Source organism: Lagopus muta, chromosome 8 (assembly GCF_023343835.1).
Source record: "Lagopus muta isolate bLagMut1 chromosome 8, bLagMut1 primary, whole genome shotgun sequence".
Lineage (NCBI taxonomy): Eukaryota > Metazoa > Chordata > Aves > Galliformes > Phasianidae > Lagopus > Lagopus muta.
Window position 1 is genome coordinate 15,762,908 of NC_064440.1, and position 21,613 is coordinate 15,784,520.

The 21,613-nt window shown below is 36.0% G+C and overlaps 1 protein-coding gene across 1 annotated transcript in view; it reads right to left on the minus strand.

Moving 5' to 3' along the window:
* The window catches only part of DPP4 (dipeptidyl peptidase 4), a 43,287-nt gene that overhangs the window by 7,375 nt on the left and 14,299 nt on the right, over window positions 1-21,613 (minus strand). Inside the window, exons 10-23 of the mRNA XM_048954027.1 lie at window positions 21,321-21,424; window positions 18,414-18,549; window positions 18,214-18,258; window positions 15,442-15,546; window positions 15,280-15,347; window positions 15,048-15,101; window positions 14,461-14,585; window positions 13,381-13,428; window positions 12,786-12,884; window positions 10,673-10,742; window positions 8,404-8,598; window positions 7,686-7,740; window positions 5,530-5,629; window positions 4,263-4,327 (exon numbers count right to left, since the gene is read on the minus strand). Of these exons, the coding sequence (XP_048809984.1) occupies window positions 4,263-4,327; window positions 5,530-5,629; window positions 7,686-7,740; window positions 8,404-8,598; window positions 10,673-10,742; window positions 12,786-12,884; window positions 13,381-13,428; window positions 14,461-14,585; window positions 15,048-15,101; window positions 15,280-15,347; window positions 15,442-15,546; window positions 18,214-18,258; window positions 18,414-18,549; window positions 21,321-21,424 (1,269 nt within the window). The remainder of the gene's footprint in view (window positions 1-4,262; window positions 4,328-5,529; window positions 5,630-7,685; window positions 7,741-8,403; window positions 8,599-10,672; window positions 10,743-12,785; window positions 12,885-13,380; window positions 13,429-14,460; window positions 14,586-15,047; window positions 15,102-15,279; window positions 15,348-15,441; window positions 15,547-18,213; window positions 18,259-18,413; window positions 18,550-21,320; window positions 21,425-21,613) is intronic.

Sequence of the window (21,613 nt, forward strand, 5' to 3'; positions counted from 1 at the left end):
GGTGAACAATACAAGATACTGTATGCTTGATAAGACAGACACCTGATGTTATGGGGCCAAACATTTTGAATGAAATTTCCTTCTATTAGCACTATTACAGAGGTTCTCTTTTAAAAATGCCAAAGTCCCTGTAGAAGTAAGTATGTGTTCTCCATATTAGAGCAACTTAAAAGCTACTGTGGCTAAGAAAATATGTAAAAGGTACAAAAAATAAAGTGCATATCCCCCCCTTCCTCCCTCCCCAGTTTGCATGAAGGCTGCATCCATGCACAGCAATTTGCATGAGTTTACAAACAGGAAATAGGAACTTTTCCATTTCTTGGTAATATAATGCATTTGACTTTTTTTTGGTGTGCTAAATACAAAGTATCATTAAAGAAAGCATTGAAGAAAAGCACTGATATTAAATTTCTTCTGTCATAGCAAAATACCATACTGCAACTTCTCATTTGTAGTAATTCAATCAAATTAAAAGACTGAGTACAGTAGAAGGAAACCAACCAAACCAACAAAACACCTCTAATACAACACTGCATTTGCCATCTTTTCATAATCTAAGGCTGCAGTTTAACAGAAGCCCCATCAAATGCATAGAAGACTGTGCACATTGGAAGTGTGTCACTACCCATTGAAACACACCAGTACGGATAGCTAAGAGTGCCAGAATCTGAGGGGACATAAAGTAAGGAGCACCATTACTGTAGCCAACTAGTGTATAAAAAAAGAAAACAACACAGGCAATATCCTTTGATGAAGTACTTTCCATAGGCATGGAAAACAACCTGATAGATTTTCTTTATAAGCTTTCTCCTAGCAAATAAATTTAGTTTAAGAGACAGCAAACTTATGTGTGGAAGCCTTACTTGATCTACAATTTTAGGGATTTGACCTTCCAAAAGTGGTTTTAAGGAAAGCACGTCATTTCTTTTTGTCTTCAATCATTAAACGAAATGAAGCTGTAAAATATGTCAGAAAGAAGGTGTACACAAAAGGAAGAATTTCTTTTCTAAGTCATTTCTCTCTTGCTGTACCCAGACATAACACTGAGTGCCTTCCCTTTCCCTAAATTGTGCTGTAAATACAAAGCATTTCTGCCACCCCATCCCTTCCTTAAAAAAAAAAAATAAAAAAAAAAATTAAAGAGATGTCACAATAGCTAACAGTAACTGAACAAACCTCAGGTGGACTGTATGTAAATGCAATGTAATTAATTCTTTCCATTTCATAGTTATGCTGTAATGGCAAAGGGTCTGAAAACGGGCTGTGTGCAAGTACTGAGAATTAGGCCCTGCTGAGTGTAACTGGCTTTTCTAAAGATCACACAGCAGTCAACATTTTATCAGCACTCAACAAACAAGTTAAGGTTTGGCTGAAACTGAAGGTCTCTCTCTCTTTAAGCATATTCTCAGATAATAGAACAAATGTCAAATCAGTACAAGATGGCATATTTACAAAATTGTACCCTGTTTTGCATAACCTAATGATGCAGCAGTTCTTAAGGACTGAACATTTCAAATCTGCTAGAAAAAGATTGCCAAATCTATGACTGTTTCAAACACTTGCCAAAAGCATATCAAATTCAGAGTGAACTGCAAAATAATCTCACAAGTTGAACAGTCCTCTTTGATATGCTTTATGTGGCTACTACATCTGACCGGCAAAACTCCAGCATACTTTAGCCTCCAGTCCTTTACATCAGGGACATTTCTGACATCAGATGAGATTTCTGCCATTCAGCACAGGACCTGTACTCACATTTTCATGCTTATAGTGGGAGCCCTACCCATGCTCATGACTGTCTTTTACAAAATGCCAACTGTTAATACCTCACAACCATTAAGTGGCACTGATCACACCTAAGTACCCTACAGAGAGGATTATGAACCATCCTTCAGCCTGGTAACTGAATGTCAGATCTCATCCATCAATAAGTGTGATATCTAATGTCACAGTAATACATAGGTAGGGTTTACCTCTCAACACCACTAGATGCAGTTTCCTGAGATGACACATTCACAGTCATTAATATCACTCTGCTTTAGGAAGGATTTAGCAATATACACCTATTCTCAACAGGTGTGCACATATCCCCATTTCTTTTAAATTAGATCACACAGTACAGGGTTTATGCAACTTTCCACTTTCAAACCAGCTTCATGTTTTATGTGGTAGAACAGGGAATATATATAATGCAGCATGCAAACCTGACAGTATGAAGTTAACATACTTTAACAGCTTTAGCTAGGAGAGCTTTTCAGTACTTGTTTTGCTGAACAACACTATTCAGGAGTTGGATTTCAGCTTCAGTAAGGGGCCAGGAGCAGATTTATTGGGCCTGAGCCACTGAAGGAAGGGTCTGTAAGCCAGAGAAACATACTGGGTGGAGGACGGGAAAGGTCTTCAGCAACAACAACATACTATGACTCTTTCATTGTAGTTATATGAAAAGCAATGAACTCACCTCTGAAGCTACACACCCTCTAAGTTTATGTGGAAAAGCAAATTTTAAGTAATAGGTTATTTGGAGCTTTCAGCAATAAATGAAGACATGTCAAATTTTCATGTATCTAGAAGGAGCAATGAAGTGCGACAATCTGATCTGTGCAATTGCCCCTCCTCCATCTAGCCACCATTCTCCCCAATTAGTCCTCAGAGTAACACATTTGAAACCTTTAGCTCTTTGGTACTGGCAGTTTCAACGTGGCTATTGCCAGCAATGAATACTATGCCAAGAAAATCCGACTCCTGGCTTGAAAGGATTAAACAGTCCTCTGTTGCCATCTGTGCCGTGAAGCTGGTGAATGACTTTGTGCACCCAGAGCGTTAACGTTCGTTCCACACAACGACTGTAACTTCTATTTACTCTGCTACCTCACAGACCTCCTACTGTTCCCATTGCCATAAAGAATTGCATTTGGAAAAAAGCAGGCAGGCTGCTGCAGGCTGCTGGTCAGCCCTGCTGGGCCCAAGCAGCTCGCCTATTAGAGGCGGACACAGCAGACAATCACCCTGCAAATCACTACTGATTTCCTCAGCTCATACAGCAGTATGACAAACTGGATCACTGTTGTAGTATGTCAAAACAGACACTTCAGTCTGTATTTCAGTGTATATAATCATATGTTTTACACACTGTTAAGTCACTCTTTCTTCCCCACCTCATGATATTGAAATAGTGTAGGACTGATTGTGTACTGGGGAGGAAAAGAATCAAACCGATTCACCAAGCTAAACAGAGAGAATACCCCATCTCTTTGTCTCTAAAATTTATGTTTGGTTTCAACGTGATTATAGCTAAACATCTCCATGAAATACCGCAATAACAAAGTACTCCTCACATCACTCACTCTTCTCCAATAGTCAGTGTATTTCCACCTCGATCTGAAATTTAACAAAACCTTACAGAAAATTTGGGCAGCTCTGTCGTACTCTCCGCTGCTTGCAGTTTCAAAAAGCCTTTTAAGCAACAAAAAGCTGCTGGCACATTGAGGGTAGACATTACTCCTCCATCAGAAACTTCTCTGTGCAATGAAGCAAAATCCACAGGTATTTTGTTCCCATTACATTGCCTGGAAATTTTTTAATATCTGGACAAACATCAGTTACTTTTGATCAACTTTCAGAAATCCTATATTCATAGAGAAGTCCCAAGCTGGCTCTCAGTTGGTCTGCAGTGTATTTGTATGCTCAGAGTACTCACAGACTTGCCTCCCTGTAAAGGTTTCCAAATACCTGGGAGATTTTTCTTTCCCTGAATAAAGCTTACAGCTTCCAAAGTTGGAAAGTTCACGATATCCGTGCTTTTTAATTAAATTTCAGAGAGAACTGGTGTAGATTTGTTTTGATGGAAATGTTTAAGGGTTTTGTTTGTTTGTTTTTGTTGGGCTTTTTTTGAGATAATACATAGTTTGTCCATGAGCATATTAAGACAAATTTGTTTCTTTGTGATTAACATAAAACAGTTTTACAGCTTATTTCACAGTCTGCATAGTAGCCAAATGGAACTGAATGTAAAAGAAAGAAAACCCAACAAAAATGAGTAAACCAAAGAAACAACAAAGAGCCCACGCTGTACAGCAAGGAGTAACTGCCTCATTCAAACTCAGAAGCATGAGACTACAACCTCTAAAAGTGGAATGCAATAATTAACACTGGAATGAAGAAACAAACTTAATTCTTCACACGGGGATGGAATAAACTGCATGAAGAACAGCTTAGGAAAGAAAGAACATACTTAAAAATGAAATTAAGTGATTTCTTACGTTATAGTTTCTCAGATTATCACTTTCTGTAGGAAGGCCCATATATCGCTCCGTGTATATTGAGTCTGTAATTAAAAAAAAAAAACAAAAAAACAACAAATAGAATGTACTACTTAATTCCCAATATTTCTGACTGCCAGATGTTTCACACACTGATAGACACAATAAGAATAAATACTAGAAATTAAAAAGAGATGGAAGATAAAAAACAATTTTTCCCACAATAAGCTGTGTAGGTAACCATTATTAGTCAGAGTATTTAATCTTCTTGTTGCCATGGACACTTGAATGTTGAATATTAATAAAGTACTTTATGTCAATGCTACCTTATTGTTATTCTTTCAACTAGCCTAAGAAAATTGCTGAAATAGCTGCTAAAACAGTTCAGTAAATGATGAGCATTTTAAAAATATATATTACTTTTTTTTTTTTTTTTTTTTTTTTTTTAATCTAAACATGTAACACTTAAAGTCTATGATATGAAATGTTGCAGAAGCTTAGGACTCTATCTTATATATAGTCAAAGTTTAATATCTAATTTTCCACAGATTTTTGAGAATGATATCTTATTACTCTTGCAAATTTACTGCTTTATTTTAACCATACAAACCAGTGTTTGTTATGTCAACATATTTTAATGTCCACATTGCCGCACTGTACTAACATATACTGTACTGTTAACTATACATTATTATCTGGGAGAAAGTTCTCTATAAAACCATATTTATAGCCTTGTGTGTCTCACAACCTTATAAACTATAACATGGAAGTTTGTACAGACCTGTCAAATTGTTCAGCTTTTCCTCACATCAAGCTACGTGTAAAATTAAATTTGATTGTCGTTTTGAGAGAGCAGTTTGCAATGCAAGTTTGATTTTAGGTCTCACAGTTCTCTCTTTTTTTAAAAAAGTAGCATTTTAAATACACAAAGTATACTTGATACTGGTCTCAGTACCTCAGAGCATGTGGCAGCTCAGCAATACATGTGCAGACATATTACAGTATTACTACAAATATAAAAATTTTGCATCATTAAAGGTCATAGAGATTATCTGAAATTGTGGTTGTAACTTTTTAAAATGGAAATAAGGTTTAGGCAACTGGTTTTATTCTGAAATGCAATACCCATGAGTTCATAAAAACAGACCAAATGGCATTTATATGGCATCTAGTAGATAATCAAAGTTCTGCACTATGAGTCAACACTTTGCAGCATGTGCACTGCAAGACATATGGGAATCCTTGTAACAAGGAAGCCATCACATACCATAATATTGCCAACGTGACACAGGGGCAACCGCTATTCCACACTTGAATACGCCGCTTCCAGAGCCAAGCACCATGGAGGTCACATATCCCCCATAAGACTGAGAAGAAAACATTGCTGTTATTTTAGTCAGAAAGGAAAGGATGGGGCCCATCTGCTAAGTGGTTCAGACATTTATAGGATCAGCATTTTTCATATTAATGAATTCCATTCTGAATTTGGGTCAGATCTCACTCAGCCTGCACAGTGTGGGAAACAGACATCAAACAGTGCATGGCAGCTGTGGCTCTGATGAATGAGAGTGTGCTGTGGAAAAGGGGTGCAAACGCCGTTGATCTGTGACTCAGCTTAGAATGACAGTGTTTGGTAGCACTGTAGGCAGCAGCGAAAGACAGGAAACAAGACACTGCTGAACCACTGTGTCCCTCTCTGTGCTGGGGAAGTAGGTGGAAGCAGAGCTGAGGCCCGTAACATGCTTGATGAGTAGTTGTACCAGGGCACCCGAAAATTTACAGCTCCCTCAGAGCAGGCCTATGGCAGCTCACTTACTTCCTCTCCCACAAAGACTGTGACTGGGAGTGAAGGATCTTCTGCTGATTCTGTGGGAGGAACTGTGCAGCAAGACACTTCTTGCTAGGCACAGAACATTCACAGTCTAGCCCGATACACAGATGAGTAAATATCCGACACACTTGAGCATTCAGGCAGCAAGATACCTAAACAATGTCACCAACCTTCCAAACGACTGCCCTCACTGTAGTTTGAAGAGATTATTTAGGAAAGCATGCCCATGTGCATTCAAAAAGAAGAGTGATTTTTGGATCTCGTTTTTGCCTTGAGAACAGATTACAGGCAGATGGAACTGTGACTTAGTTCAAAGCTCTTAAATGTTTGCTCCAGCTTCAATACTTAAGTCTTCTCAATGAAATCAGCAACATAATGCATGTACTTACTAATTAAACCTGTGTATGAATACTTTGCATAACCTGGTAAAATGAATGCACATAGTGAGAGGCTGACAATCTAAAAACCCAAGAGAAAGAAATTCCCATGGATTTGGTATCCAGGATACATGACCCCCAGCCTAGCCCCAGGAGGACTGCTCTTCAACTATTCATCCCGAGGCTCATAAGCAGTAAGATGGGAATGCATTAAGTCCTCTATTTCTGCAGAAAGAATTTTCCTCCTGAAAATGCTCATTACAGAAGGCTCAACTTCATACATCACAGAGGTGTTGGAAAGGTACTAAAGGCATCACTGTCATCATAACTTGCCTTCAAACAATTATTCACTGGCGCTTGTCATCAGCAATGAAGAAATTTCAGCTCACAATTTAGTTCAAGATCCTGCATGCATTCCTGTATTTAATTCAACATAAAGCATGCAAAAAACACCCATTGAACACCAGAAAAACAATGAAATGGCAGCCTAGGATGGAGAAGTGTTTAAACAGAGCTTGTACCAAATAGCTACAACTAATGCTACATGCATGTATGATTTACCTTGAAGCTGAGAAGCTATATATATGCTATTAAGTGCTCCCATCCTCTGTAACAGATTTAAAAACATAGCCAAATCAGAGATATCTAGCCTGAAATAAAATAATCAAAACCAAACAGTATGTTTAGGTATTTTCAGACTGCTAGTGAAAACGCTACAAGCATACCACACAGCCTTACATTATTATTATTTTTAATCTGGAGTCATCCAATTAGTATTAAGAGATATTATTGAATATATTTGGAATTTTTCTTTAAATATTACTATCTGGGCAGCCAGGTCTAGTGGTTGGCAACCCTGCCCATGGCAAGGGGGTTGAAACTAGATGATCTTTGAGGTCCTTTTCAACCCAGGCCATTCTACGATTCTATGATCTTATGATCTAGTACACAGTAACTTGGCCGTATCTCTTTAAATAGTTTTTAATCCCTCCAGTAGTCTGAATTTTTGTTTCAAAAGCACCTAAACACAAATGGGGAATGTCTCATGCATACATGCAACTGCATGATACACTTCATCAGTTCAAGATACTGGACTGTGCTGCTACACCAGAGGTGCTTCACATTCAATACTCAAGTACATCACACCCACAGGAGGCAGTACAACAACTAGTTGTTACAATTAAGTAAGCCAGCCAAGCAAATTTGAGTACTTACCCAACCCCAAATAGCTATTCTGTCCTTATCGACAAAGCTCATTTCAGAAAACTTTCTAAAAGCAAACACAATAATTGAACACTTAATAGATTGCAGGAATCTGCCATGGTGCAGATGTGCCTAGTCTTCATCCTTTTGGCCTCTTTCTCTTCTGTGAATAAGCATTTCCCACTGCACAGTAGTGACTCCTTACGACAGCAGACCCTGAGAAGTTTGCAAAAACTCTTAAACCACATCCACTGACATCTGTATCATTTGCTGGAACTAGTTCTGATAACCAAGTTGTCCCCATCCTACCTCTCTGCCACTTTTTCAATTCCATGTGTAATTCTGAAAGAATTAACTTCCATAAGGTTCTTCAATGTAAACTAAGTTACAAAGATGAACTGTAACATAAACAAAGGGCATCTCAGTGCATACAAGTAAGTCTCAGTTGCAACAGAAAGCTGCAAAAAAGCTTGGAGAAAAACTTTAAACTACAAATTCATTGTTGGTGTACTTTCCTTAACTAAAGTGACAGCTACCATCCCTATAAAATCAGAAATATAGTAAATTTAGTACAGCATTAACTCTTCCTTCTTTTTGAGCATAAAATGATGGTTGGCTTACAAGTCACACAAAAAAAAATGAACATAGAATTTAGCCATGTTTTAGCCAATAATTTTGAAATAAGCACAGAAAAGACGACACAGTTGTTGACCATTTCACTGTAGCTTACCTGGCTGCTGAAATCTGATCTTCCACTTCATAGGTTCCTAGTCTTCGGTTTATTGCATGCATGATCTCATCTCCCTGGTATCCACTTCCTCTGCCATCAAAGCTGGCCACAATGATCTGCTCTGTACTGGCAAGGTACGTAGCCCAGTTAATCCGGAAGGCATGATCTACTTTCTGACTACAGGGTCCTGCATACCTGAGTGAAAAGACCCATAGCATTCAAGCACTCTCCACATTCTCTCATATAGCATTTGAAACATAATTTGCACAAGAAGGGCAAACTTTTAAACTAGACAGAACAAACAAGAAAAGCATCGCTCTGACTCTAATATGCTTTTGAAATTGGAATTTTGTTTTATTGCTTTTTACTGTAATAGGAAGCTTTCATCTTTTAAGTGGCTTATCAGAAATCTCACTCAAAATCTTCCCTGTTTGTGTTGACGTATCCACTCATCTGAGTTTTAGTGATGACTTACCAATTTCTGTTCCATTTACTTACAATTTTTCTGTTTAAAGTCTGAAATAAACAAATAGCCTTCATCTACAACATGAAAAAGATCTCTTCTGCATTTTTAGTGTTTCATCAGTGAATTAACTGTTACTGTCTAAGCAAGCTATTTTTTTAAGCGTGCTGTGAAAAAGGAATAAAATATTGAAAACGTAATTTTTTTATTTGAAAGTATTTGGAAGCAGTTGAATTCTACAAAATCAGACTGAGTACCTGCAAGGTGCAATTATGTTCACATTTGCCTAACCACTGTCCAACAGAAGGCCCACCAAAGAGTGGTCTTGTGGCTCTCATGGTTGTATAACCTACTTTTCTCTGTTTTGAGAGCAAAGAAAGGCTATTAGGAATAGTTGATGTCTGTACACAATAGTTGTTTCTGTACACTCTGAATCCTGCCACTGCTGAAAGGTTTCCTAATATAAAGGCATAAAGGCAACTGTGCAGCAGAGGTGACCCAGACAATGGCTCAGGTTTCAGTAAAAAAAAGAATCAAAATGAAAAGGAGTTTGTACAACACAAGAACACTGATGGCTCATTAAAGTGTTCAGTAGGCAAAGACTGTTACAGTGGTCCCAGATCATATAAAGGTATATCTAGCAGGTAATGATTATTCTCTTTGGGGGGTAATATCCTGGAAAACAAAGGAAAAGTTAACATTTCAGTAATTTCCAGTTAGAAGAAAATGCACTGCCACAAACAGAAGTGCTTGAGGAAGAGTGGATCAAACTGCATGCATTCATTAGCTGTTCAACTTTTTTTTTTTTATTCCTTGTTTCTAAGAATAGGAAGAACTCCTTACCAGCAAGGGTGTATTTCTCTGGTAAAGATGTTCTTTTCTTCTGCTTGTTTTCAATAAGAAGAGAACAAAACCCATTCAAGAATAACTACCCATACAGAATAGTTCTAAGTTAATGGTCATCCCAATTTTAAAAAACCTTTACATTATTTTCAACAATTTCTAAGCTGAATAACAGAATCTGGTTATTTGTTAATCTGTAGACAATACAAATAATTCTCACATCTTAAATCCAGAGTATTGGGTCTCCTGTTCTGAGGAGATTAAGGTCTTTAAAAATAAATAAATAAATAAATAAATAAGCAGCTTAAAAAAAAAAAAAAAAAAAACTTAAAAAAAAAAACTTTCATGAAAACTATTTCTTTCAACTTTTTTTTGTTAAGTGAAGGATAAGCAAACTGAGCTGAACTAAACTTTGTATGGCTGTTTACCAGCCTGATTTTTTTTTTTTTTTTTTTTTTTAAACCAGACATGGCTTATCTCACTTTCTTCTCTCATCCCTTAAAATAGATAAGTGGCAAGACTGGCATTTGAACAAAATGCAGAAGGCAGATACACTGGATATTTTTGCAAAATGAGACAATGCTCCAAACAGTCAAATATCACAGATACGTGGCTTATTCAAGGTTCCGTTTTGAAATGCAGTTTTAAAATATTCCTAAAGGACTAAGAACAGAGAACATAGCAAGTTGACACTAACATCCTGGCTTTTAAATAAGATACAGAACATATCTGCTTCACTGCTAGTCACAAAATATGCTCTTATTAAGCACAGCATCATCTTATGGCACAGAAATTTATCAGAAATTGGGATACATCCCTTATTTTCATTCTCTATTAAAAATCCTCCAAGAAGTAATTAGAAAACACATCAGTTCCACGCTTCCCAAACTTATTAAAAGGATTTGAAGTACATACAGGCGATTGATTATTAATGCAACATTCCCACATAAGTTGAAGACTTACACTTCGAGGAGCAAAGGGTACTTCTTTGATGAATCCAAATGGGGAGGCAATATCATTTGATACCAGAGGTCTAAAAGAGAAGCAAGTGATTTTGGTCAGTTCTCCAGTAAAATAACTTGACATACTTTGCAATTCATACGAGGGCACATTCGAATCACTCCCTTAAAAAGTAACTTCATCTGAACTGTACTAACATACACAAGTAAAGGTTTCCAGTTAAGCAACCAAATACATAGAGAAAAGTTAGAAGAAAGTTTTAAACTAGAATGCCTAAAATAATACAATCTGTGGCATTAACATGATTTCCTTTAACACTATCCTACATTATAAAGCTTACCTGTAAAACTAGATAAGTATCTGCAGAGGGTAATATCCAACAAACCCAAAAATATTTCAATACTCAAGTTTCTCTCCCAACACTAAAAAAATAAATTCTAAATACTATCAACATACCATGTAGGCTTTACAGAGCAGTTTGTAAAGCAGCACAGGAACATACCCAAATATCTATTATATCCTCAAGCAACATTGTTCTGGTTCTATCCATATTGCTCTTTCTAGAGAAGTTGTCAGAGAGCTAGGAGAATATTTGAAATGTACACAACATAAGTTGTGCAAACCAACTGGCTTTACCATTACTCATTAATTTTAAAAGAATGGATGCTGTAAAGTACATGTATAATTGCATGAATCAATTATAATGGACTGTACTGCAGTAACGATTAGAGTGTATTACAGTATTGCAGCAGTCTGTCCAGACAGAAAAATACAATACATTAAAACCACTGAAAAACTCTAAGCCTTAATCGAACATTTAAAAATGCATTTTTTTTCCTTTATTTTACATTGTCTATGTACTTTTGCAGTCATAGGAGTCAATTTCTTTGATAAGTACATTGTACGTAAATGCAAGTAATACACTGATTTGCAAGCGGACTTGGAACTTGCATTAGGACAACAGAAATGAATTTATTTATTCTATTTGTGACATTAAAAATAGAATCCCCTTACCCAGAAGTTTTTACTCTGATGAGATGAAGTAGTGAGAGCAAAGAAGAATAAAAAGATGAACACACAACTGATAGCATAAAGAATACTTTAAACCTCCATCTTTCCTGGAAGATTTCACCTTTCGCCCTATTAAAAATGTGACTAAAATAAAAGACAGAAAACACAAAGGTAAAGACTGTTATTAAACAAAGTAACAGCAGAAGTAGGGAGACATCTACAAGAACAGGTTACAGGGACTGAGGGAAATCAACACAGCACGTAAAATAAAATTTAAGACTATTCATTTTATCAAGAGGAAGCCTGTCTCAAATAGAAAAGCTAGTAGCAAAGGCTTGAGCAAAAAACAGTTCAGACATAATGGCAATGTAAGGCCTGGTACCTATCTGATGTTCCTCAGTCTAGGAACATTCCAAGGAATTGTCTGTATTTGGATGTGCAGATTCAAATAAGCACTATGAGCAAAGCATTACCAGTTTGTTTTCTAACATTCTGTTATTCAGTTTATGCGACCTTGAGCGTGAACATGCTTTTAACAATGTGACTATTCAACTGAAATATCCCCTGCAGAAGTTCAAAGGTAAGCAGTGTTTTTTGATTTGCAAACCTTACCATTTAGGTTAGAAAACTTTTCAATATTAATTGTATGTCACCTCCCACCTGCTCTCTCCAACCAAAGAAATTTATGTCTGTAAATTAAGACCTGCTTGAATTTAGAATTTAAGGTAACGCGCTTACGAATGTTGTGCCTGCTCCACCTCACTTTTTCCTTTTTTTCCCTCCAAATTGGTGGTAGAGCCTCCTACTATTTTTCAGGTAAAGATCAAGGAAAATTAGAGCAAATTCATATCATTATGAGAACTTAAAGACATCACATTATGGAAAGAGTGTTTTAGGTCAGAATGCTTGTATATTGCAGCAAATACACACACACACACATATATACACATACACACAATATATTTTTCTATATTTTCTATACTTCTAAACACCAAATAACTGCAAACATATCCTCTACACTCATCTTTTTTGTCATGCTCTTTTAACAAAGACTTTGAAGGACTTGGCAAAGTGGAGAAGAAAAGCAAAACATTTTTGAACTTACTGTATCCTCCTACAGTAATGGAGCCAAGTTTTTTTGAAGGCATTTGAATATCTTTCAATGAATTTTCCAGCTCAGTATTATTTTCCAAGTACCTGAGGACTAAATAACAGTTCATAAGTGTTGAAGCTCAAACACTATTTTCAAATCCATTACTCTCTGAATATGAATCACTTTGAAAAGTCAACCTGAGAAGATGGCCACCTACTTGGTAGTCTCAGTATACTGCAGTTTGTTTTCTCTCATAATCAATGCTTCTGGCATGGTTCTTCCTCAGTAATTTAGAAACCAGAATGCCAGTTTCCACATTTTCTAACTGCATTTTCACAAAACCCAAGCAATTGTCCACTAAATAAGACATAGATTACTTACTGTTTTCTAGCACAGTGTAAGATAATATTAAATGAAGTATTAATAGCTGCAAGCTGAACTACTTATTTTATTCTTGTGGTTAACTATAGTAGAGAAATATAAAGGATAAATTTAGTTTCAGATAAAACTGACTTTTTAATTATTATACTAGGCAATGAGAATTAAAATAAATTTACAATGCATGTTCCCGGTTTAACAGAAATTATATTTTAAGACAATTTCATACCTTGATCATCACTACTTCTGTGCAGAGTAGCCAAGGGCAGGCCAGGACCTGTTGACAGAGCACAAAACCTTTATGTTTGCATGCTGTCTCGTAAAACAACTCTGAAAATGTAATTGGAATTGGGTGAATCACAAAGGCTCAGAATTCGTTTTCATCCATTCTACGTATATTGTTTTCAGTTAGTGGGGCCCAAACTGAAGCTGAAGCATCATATAAATATTCAAATTGTCTTGCAGGCAACTATGTGACTGTGAGGTACATGCTTTTCAAGTTAAGTGGAAATCTTAGAAAGATTTTTATTTTTCCCCACCCTGTGATTCATTTATATCTAGTGCTTATAGGTCAGACTGCAGTCCCAGTGCTTAACGTATGACTATGTAATTATATACAGTGGATTCTTTAAACAGTGCTACCTATCTTAATTTTATTCCCATATAGGGCACTTCTCTTTACCTAGCTGATGACCTCTTGTTCCCAGAGCTTACAGATCACTTCTACTGATAGAGCTCCCCATGCACAGTACGTTCCCTTAGACAGCACAACTGTATGTAGCGCTCTACAGGAACAGCCCGGAAAAAAGAAACAAGTCCTCCTTCAGGGCCTTAGCAATGATTTCCTATCTTCAAATACCTCGTAGGGAGAGAAATTTCTCTATTCTCTCTGGCCTCAAAGTAAGGTACTACCTCCTCTTTGTCACAATTGTGATGAAGGAATTTTAATCCATAAGATATGGTGTTATTGTTCTTTTAACTTGCTCTAAAGAAACTGCAGTTCACTACAACTTTTATCATATTACAAATGGCATCTAATTATGTGGGCGGCTTCTGAGGATAATCAGGTTTGCATACAGAACAGGAATGTTTGCTGCCCTTTCAGGTCCATTAGTGAATAGAACTATAATTTATAACCTTGTAATTTTATTGAGGTTCTTTTAAGCCCAGAAGGGAGTATGTTTTTCCACTGCCAATGCCAATACATAAGGCCATTATGCAGTGCCTATGAAGATCTTGACAGGGTGAATTTCCCCACCCAACTAAACAGTGAATCATACGTATGTCAACTAATTCCAGATGTACTCACCAAGACAATTTAGCTGATAATATTGTGCATCTTTGCTGAAGGAAGCAGAATAATACTGGCATCTTTCTTGATTCAAATCACAGCTAACACACTGAGTAGATTTTGGACTGCTTTCCAAGAGCATTCTGCAAAGTAGATGAGCTTAATTTCAGAGATGAAAGATTATTATTAAAAAAAAAAAAACAAAAAACAAAAAACAAAAAAAACAATGGAGCAGAAGTATATTTTTTTAAATAAGATGACCAAATAAAATTTGATAAAATTCAAGAATAAAGCTCTTATTGACTTAAATAGCAAAGCAAGGAAATTTAAAATTTTTAATTTCAGTTAATACTGGAATTATCATCACAGCAAAAGTAAAAGCATGAGAGGTTTTCTTCAGGGGCAACATGCTTCTTTCTTTATTACTAAGATTACAGAAAAATACTATAGTTTTTTGAAGTTTAATTACTATATTGATTCTAATTAAATATCCTATTAATGGAGGTATTTGAGACTATGAACAGCCTAATCTTTGACACAGAAATTTTAAGTATTACATTTTCATTAGCAGATATGTTACTCATAGTGCAGAACAAATTTCTTACTTGTAAAGATTCCTTCCACCTGGCATATCACCATTTTGATTACTAATATAGTACCTAGAAAAACAGAGCATACTGGTTTTGATAAAGTGCTTCCAATACAATACAATATTTAAAGGATTATCTTAAATGTTTAGATCAGATTTTTAATAAATTAAAAGGCACCCACCCCTTGTTCTCTCTCCTGGTCTGTTTAAACACTGCTAGGAGGCAATAGCTTAATTATGATACTTACAGAAAATTTTTGTTTACAGCTGCTATGCTGATTACTTCCCACTTTCCTTCAGTAATAGGTACTGGAGCCTGGAGAGGAGAAAAAGGCAAGGCAAAAAACAGAATATGAGGCTTCTTGACCACCAGCAGAAAAAAAGTCAGCAGTTATTGTCCTATAACTTACCTCTGTGCCATTTATGTAATGAATGTGCTTGTAACCTTCTGTGTCACTGAAGACTTTGTAGTAGGTAGCGTTGTCTGGGGCAAAATAAGGTACAGATGGCTGAAACTTGAACGCAAGAAAGATGTTGATTAAAGCAAACACCAAAACTCCAAAACAAAAATGATAAATTCAGTTTTTGATATCTCTAAACAGAAGCTTCTATACTTTAAACAATATTTCACCGGGATATTTTGCCTACTGACTTAGCAGGCAAAACTTGTAGCCACTACTCTAGAAGTGAACCCACTCAAAATATCTCATTGATCCTAAAGGGGGCAGAACTTCTTGAGTGCTAGACCTCTGCTAATGACAGATGCTCTTCCTTACCTTGTTTAAATTTGAATTCCTGTAAGTGTTTCTGGTTTCCTATAATTTTACGAAATGATATATGCACCTACCTTTAAAGTAACTGCTTTATTCTGCCATAGGTTATGGCTTTGGTTTGGATAATGTAAATATTGAAAGCAGATTCTTTGAATGCCCCATTTTAAAACACACAGTTGTAAACAAATTTTTGAACTCTGAAAGAAAACAAGCTGCTTTTCTAGAGAAATTTTACTAGTAAGTAGGTCATTATGAGATGTCTCATAAAACCTAACTGGAATTCTACGTTCGTGAAGGAATATCCATGCAGTTATCAAATGGGAGTGATAGAAACAAATGGGTCCCTTCTACAGCACATACTTTGGATGTGCTCCACACGGTAGGGAAAAAAACACAGAGGAATGAGCAAATGAAGCAGAAGTTATTCCTGATCGATGTATCAAATGCATTAACATTTCCCCAATAGACACAGCATGATCTGAGATATTATACCTGTTTTGTAAATGAAAACTGAAAGTTAAACTAACTTGCCCCCAGTCATTAAATAAGCAATGACAGAACTTAATCTCCCTCCCTCACATGCTCCAGGTAATTGTACCTTCTTTGCTAGTAGTATTTTTGCACAAAACATCCAGATGCATTTTTCTAGCTTTTCCCTTATCAGTCTTGCTTTTTCAAAGTGTGACTTTTTGTCATCTCAACTGGCAGGTTCTATCTGAGCTCATGACCTGGATGTCTTATTGCAGTAACACAGGCTGTGAAGTTCGGAGCATTCTTATATTAAGAACAATTTCATCTCTACATTCAGAAAAAATAAAAAAAATAAAAAAAAAGGAAAAAAACCCTATGAACACATGCAAAAAAGAGAAGTATATGTTTTATGCACATATACATGATTTTATGTAAGCTTGTACATAGAACATATGAAATATATGTGTATATACATATATAGAATCATATACATATCTTTCTTTTATATATTTAGAAATATGCCTTATCAGTCAAACATCATTTTATCATCCTTAAGTAGAAGATTAAGAGGGTATAAAGATAGCTTTCTTATCCCCTCTTCAATCATGCTTACTTTCCTCTCCCTTCTCTAATCCAAGAACCATACAGTGAAATCATATTTTCCTTCCAACAGCTTCTAAGATGTGGGTTGTCTCTTTAAAAGAAACAAAAAAACCAACAACCTAGTTTAATGGCACAGACTTGCATTTTGCCCTCTCATTTTGCACAACTGTTTACAAAGTCTGCAGCTTGATCATCACATTGTCTAATTGTGAAGCCTTTGCTGCAGAGAAGCAAAATGTGTCAGCGCTAAGGCCTTCCTTTCCATATCAAATTTGACAGCAGGTGGGTTGATCTCTCATCTTCATACTGCGGATGATTTCATCCCTGCTGTTGCCTCCCTCTTTGCATTTCTTTAAACTTTCATTTTTGACTTCAAAAGTGAATTAGTGACTAAAGCATAATCAGTGTGTGGAAAATGCGGGAGTGGAAAGTGTACTCTGTGTTCTCATAAAAACTCTGAAACTCATTTCTCCCTCCAAGTCTGAACTTTTACATCTCTGCTTCACTTCCCCCAGATCTTCTGTGTAGTTCATTAGGTGCCTACTCTCTACCATGAACAAAAGTATTGAAAGGCAGCTTGGAAAACATCATCCAAATAGTAGCAATTGGTCTGGCAGAAATGTATGCAAATTTTAATCTGATCAGTTGTAAGCATCTTGTCCTTAGTTCTCTCCAGTGGATATTCTGGGAGGGGGAAAAATATAAATTAATTAAAAAAAAACCTAAAGGGTACTTGAAGTGGTTTATTCCTGGGAAAAACAAACAAACAAACAAAAAAAAAACCAACAGGGAGAATTTGAAAGACTATAATCGACTCCTATCCTCTACATCTCCTTCATTTCAGTTTGAAGGGTATAGGACACGTTTCTTAATGTTTTATTCCCTAGATCATTCTGGAGGTGGCAAGAAGACTGGAGAGCAGCCAAACCAGCATAGATGACAGTTCTTCCAGTACAAAGGAAATTCTGAATCCTGACACCCAGGTTCTCCTACCTACTACTACCTAAGCAATAGGTCAGAATTAAAAAGAAGCCTGGAATAAGATCTCTGCTTTTTGGCAAGCTGAAAGTGATGCACATGTCATGGAGGATGTGGGCTCCAGCCCACACTGTCATCCCAGCCTTGGGAGTTCAGAAAGCAGTATCCACATTGTTTAAAAGTGGGAGTGAGGATGTTGTGCAACTCCACATGAGATATTTTTCCTTCATATACAAAATGCAGTGAGTGAATGGAGCAGCCTTGCACACAAGAGCATTGTAACTGGTAAGCGGCTCACAAGAAAATTTCTTAATTATCAGTGTCATTTAACATGTTGCAGTTTTAGAAATCACTCACTCTGCCAATCCAGCCAGTTGTACTTTCTTCCGTAAGTTGTTTTTCCTAAGAAAGAGAAAATAAACATAATTATTGTGCAATTTTGTTTTATATCAGCCTATGTTTCTACAAAGAGAAACAATACAGAGATACCGAGATACCCTACTACTATCAAGTCTCATTTATCAAAAACTGTGACTCTTCCATTTCAGTTTTCTTACCTGTGGACATGTCCAATTTCCAGTTGCACTTTCAAAGTCACAGACGGTGAGGACTGAAAAATTCTGAATTCTTCGGAGCCACTGCAGACAGATCCTTTCATCTGTTACCCACGTTACAACGCTCAAATAATGATCCCTGAAACCAGCAGTAGCATTAGGTATTTTAAATCCCTTTCTGTAATAGTATACTATACAATAGCATTCAGCAAATTCAATGAATGAGACTAATTTGACTATTTTCATTTCAATACACTCTTTTAAGGACAACTACTGATGCACTGATCTAATTGTGGCTTTTGGTTGCTGATTATTTTTGCTACTAGAAGATTCATTGGTTATTTCATTCATACAATAAAGAATTATATAGTTTTACACACCCACTTCCAGGAAGACTGCAATTAAATCCTAGTAGCCAGCTCACCATCCTCTAATGCATGAAATACTAGCTACTCCAGACTGCCCCTACATGGTCTTTAAATGTACTGCATGCAACTAGAGGAAATTCTTAAGTTTTATGAGTCTTATATTTTGGAGTTATTTCGTTTGGTACATGAAGTTGATTGCTGCTAAGCAATTTGAATGATACACCTTTTTGTTCAATTTAGTACTTACTTCTTTAAATAGAATTGAGGGAGAGATCATACCAACAACAAATATTACTATTTGAGTATTTTACTTTCATGTTTAGAATACCAACTAGTTGACATGGAGAACTAAAGTTTCCAAAAAATAAATATTAGTTTTTCTAGAATATTCTTGTGTTCGCTTGTTGTTTTTTTTTTGTTTGTTTTTTAAACAAAGTACCACATAAAATTTAATTTTTTTTTTTTTTTTTTACCATTTTGATTTATTTCATTCCTTTTTTTCCTTAATTTAGATCTCTCCTGTCTCCTAGAAGCCTTATGAACTAAAATAAAATAAACCTCCCCTCCAAGGCAAGTACACATTTTTAACTAAAATTTGCACATTTGACTTAGTTCCAAGTTCATGTTCCCTTTTTCCCTAAGTTAGTTAACAAAAATGTGTGGGAGTTTTGTCAGAGTGAGTATATATTCATAATCATAAAATGGGGGAAAAGAGGCAAGAGAAAAAGAAGGAAGGAAAGAAGGAAGGAAGGAAGGAAGGAAAGAAGGAAGGAAAGAAGGAAGGAAAGAAGGAAGGAAAGAAGGAAGGAAAGAAGGAAGGAAGACTACAATTACTGCAAAAGGATTAAAAATATATGCCAACTCATTACCAGTCTTTTTCAGGTTTATTTCCAGATTGCAGTTCAAAAATCACACTGTAAAAAGGTAGATTCTTGCATTTATATTTGACTGGGAATTTGGTATGATGTTGAACACCACTGCTATCACTGGCTTCAAAAAAGACCTTTAATGTTATGAAACCTCTCTGCAAGAGCATGTTGCGTGTTTGGTTAAAAATACAGTGGTTTTTCTTGTTTCTGCAAGAGGGGAATTAGCCCTACAGTTTTTGTTCCTTCAAAGTAAGATAAGTTAGCAGTTTCAGATAGACCATCCAGTCAGACAGGATGAACAGTACATGGTTTAAAAAAAAAACAACAAAAAAAAAAACATTTATAGTCTAACAAAAACCTTTACAAAAGCTTATGACAGAGATAGAGAATACACCTTCAGTTCTCAACATCTTGTGAAAAAGTAAATTAATTTGAAATTAACTCAAAACGTACATTACAGAAATTCTGCACTGCCCTTCCTCATTTGTTGCTTAGAAAGGATATTCCTGCAATTACTATCCAGAATCCTCTACTATGAGGACTCCTTATTTTTTTGGGTAAATCATTTTTGACAAGAAACATCCATTGCCTTCATCCTCCTGTTAACCAGCAAGAGTCTTCAATGCCCAGGAAGATAAAAGTGGCATCTGAATGTGGCATAGGCTTCATACTGGCCATTCTCATGCAAAATCAGTAACAAGTTTTGTATACCATATTAAAGCAGCAGATCAGGGCCATTCTAGATTTGGGGAGATTTCCATGAAAAATAAAGTGGTAAAGATCAAAATCCATAAAAACATCTATATCTCAGTTAACACAGAGATGTTATACTGCTGTGAGGACAGATATGGAACACCATCAAAATTCCAATCTTTTAGGTCTTCCCTTACAAAATGCAGTTCTGTGCACAAGCTGACAGACCTGTTTTGCTTTTTTTCTGAAGTTTATCAGTATAACCTGTGCATTCATACCCAACATCTTCCTAAGTACAAAACTCTAAAAATAAATAAAGTTGCTACAATAGCATTAAAATAGGAAAAACAAACAAACAAACAACAAACCAACATGATGTAGGATACCAAATTCTGTATGCATGCATTTTGAATCCATTTAGTTGCTCTTTACAGAATACATTTACATCATGTTGTGCATTTTGAGAAATGCAATTTTTCAATTAACTTTGAGAAGCACTGGTTTTCACTGTATTTCCAAAGAAAACAAACATTTTAAGTATAAATCAGAAGACAACCATGATACCTTGCCTTAGCAAGGAGTCTGCTTCCAATGAAATTAAATCTTCACTTTCCATTAAGGTTTTTTTCATGTTCTTCTTCTTCCCAGTGAATTGGAATACATACATTTTAATTTGATTATACCAAAACTTGCTCATATTAAAGTTGTACTGTGAAATGACTTCACCATAGTTAGACTCCACTGAGTGTGATGAGCCAAGAACTTGTCACATTCTGAATATAACATACATGGAATATGCTATCTATATATAATCACTAGGAGGATAATCTCTGAGCAGATTTTCTCTGGTAAATCTTGTTGCTACCAGGGCTGCTTGACTTGGTAAAAGGACAATATACACAGCAGGTAGGGTGGTCACACACAAAAGCTCCTCACTCTCACCAAAAGAAAGATACAAGCATTTAATCAAAATTTCTTACCCTGATTTTATTTCTGCAGGTGGAGAAATTTCAGTAGTGTTAAAATCAGGGAGCATTTGAATATCCACAATGAAGAATTGCACTGTTGGATTTTTAGCTCCTGCCTAAAATAAAATGTTTCATTGTAATTTCAAAGAAAGAATATTCCTGGGGGAAAAAAATAAAGACTGAAATTATAGATGAAGAAATCACTGCAGACAGGTATAACCAGCTACCTTCAGACACATGAGAAGACAAGTTCCTAAATGCAATTCTTAGGATTGATACATAAATTACCTTTAAAAAGCATTAGC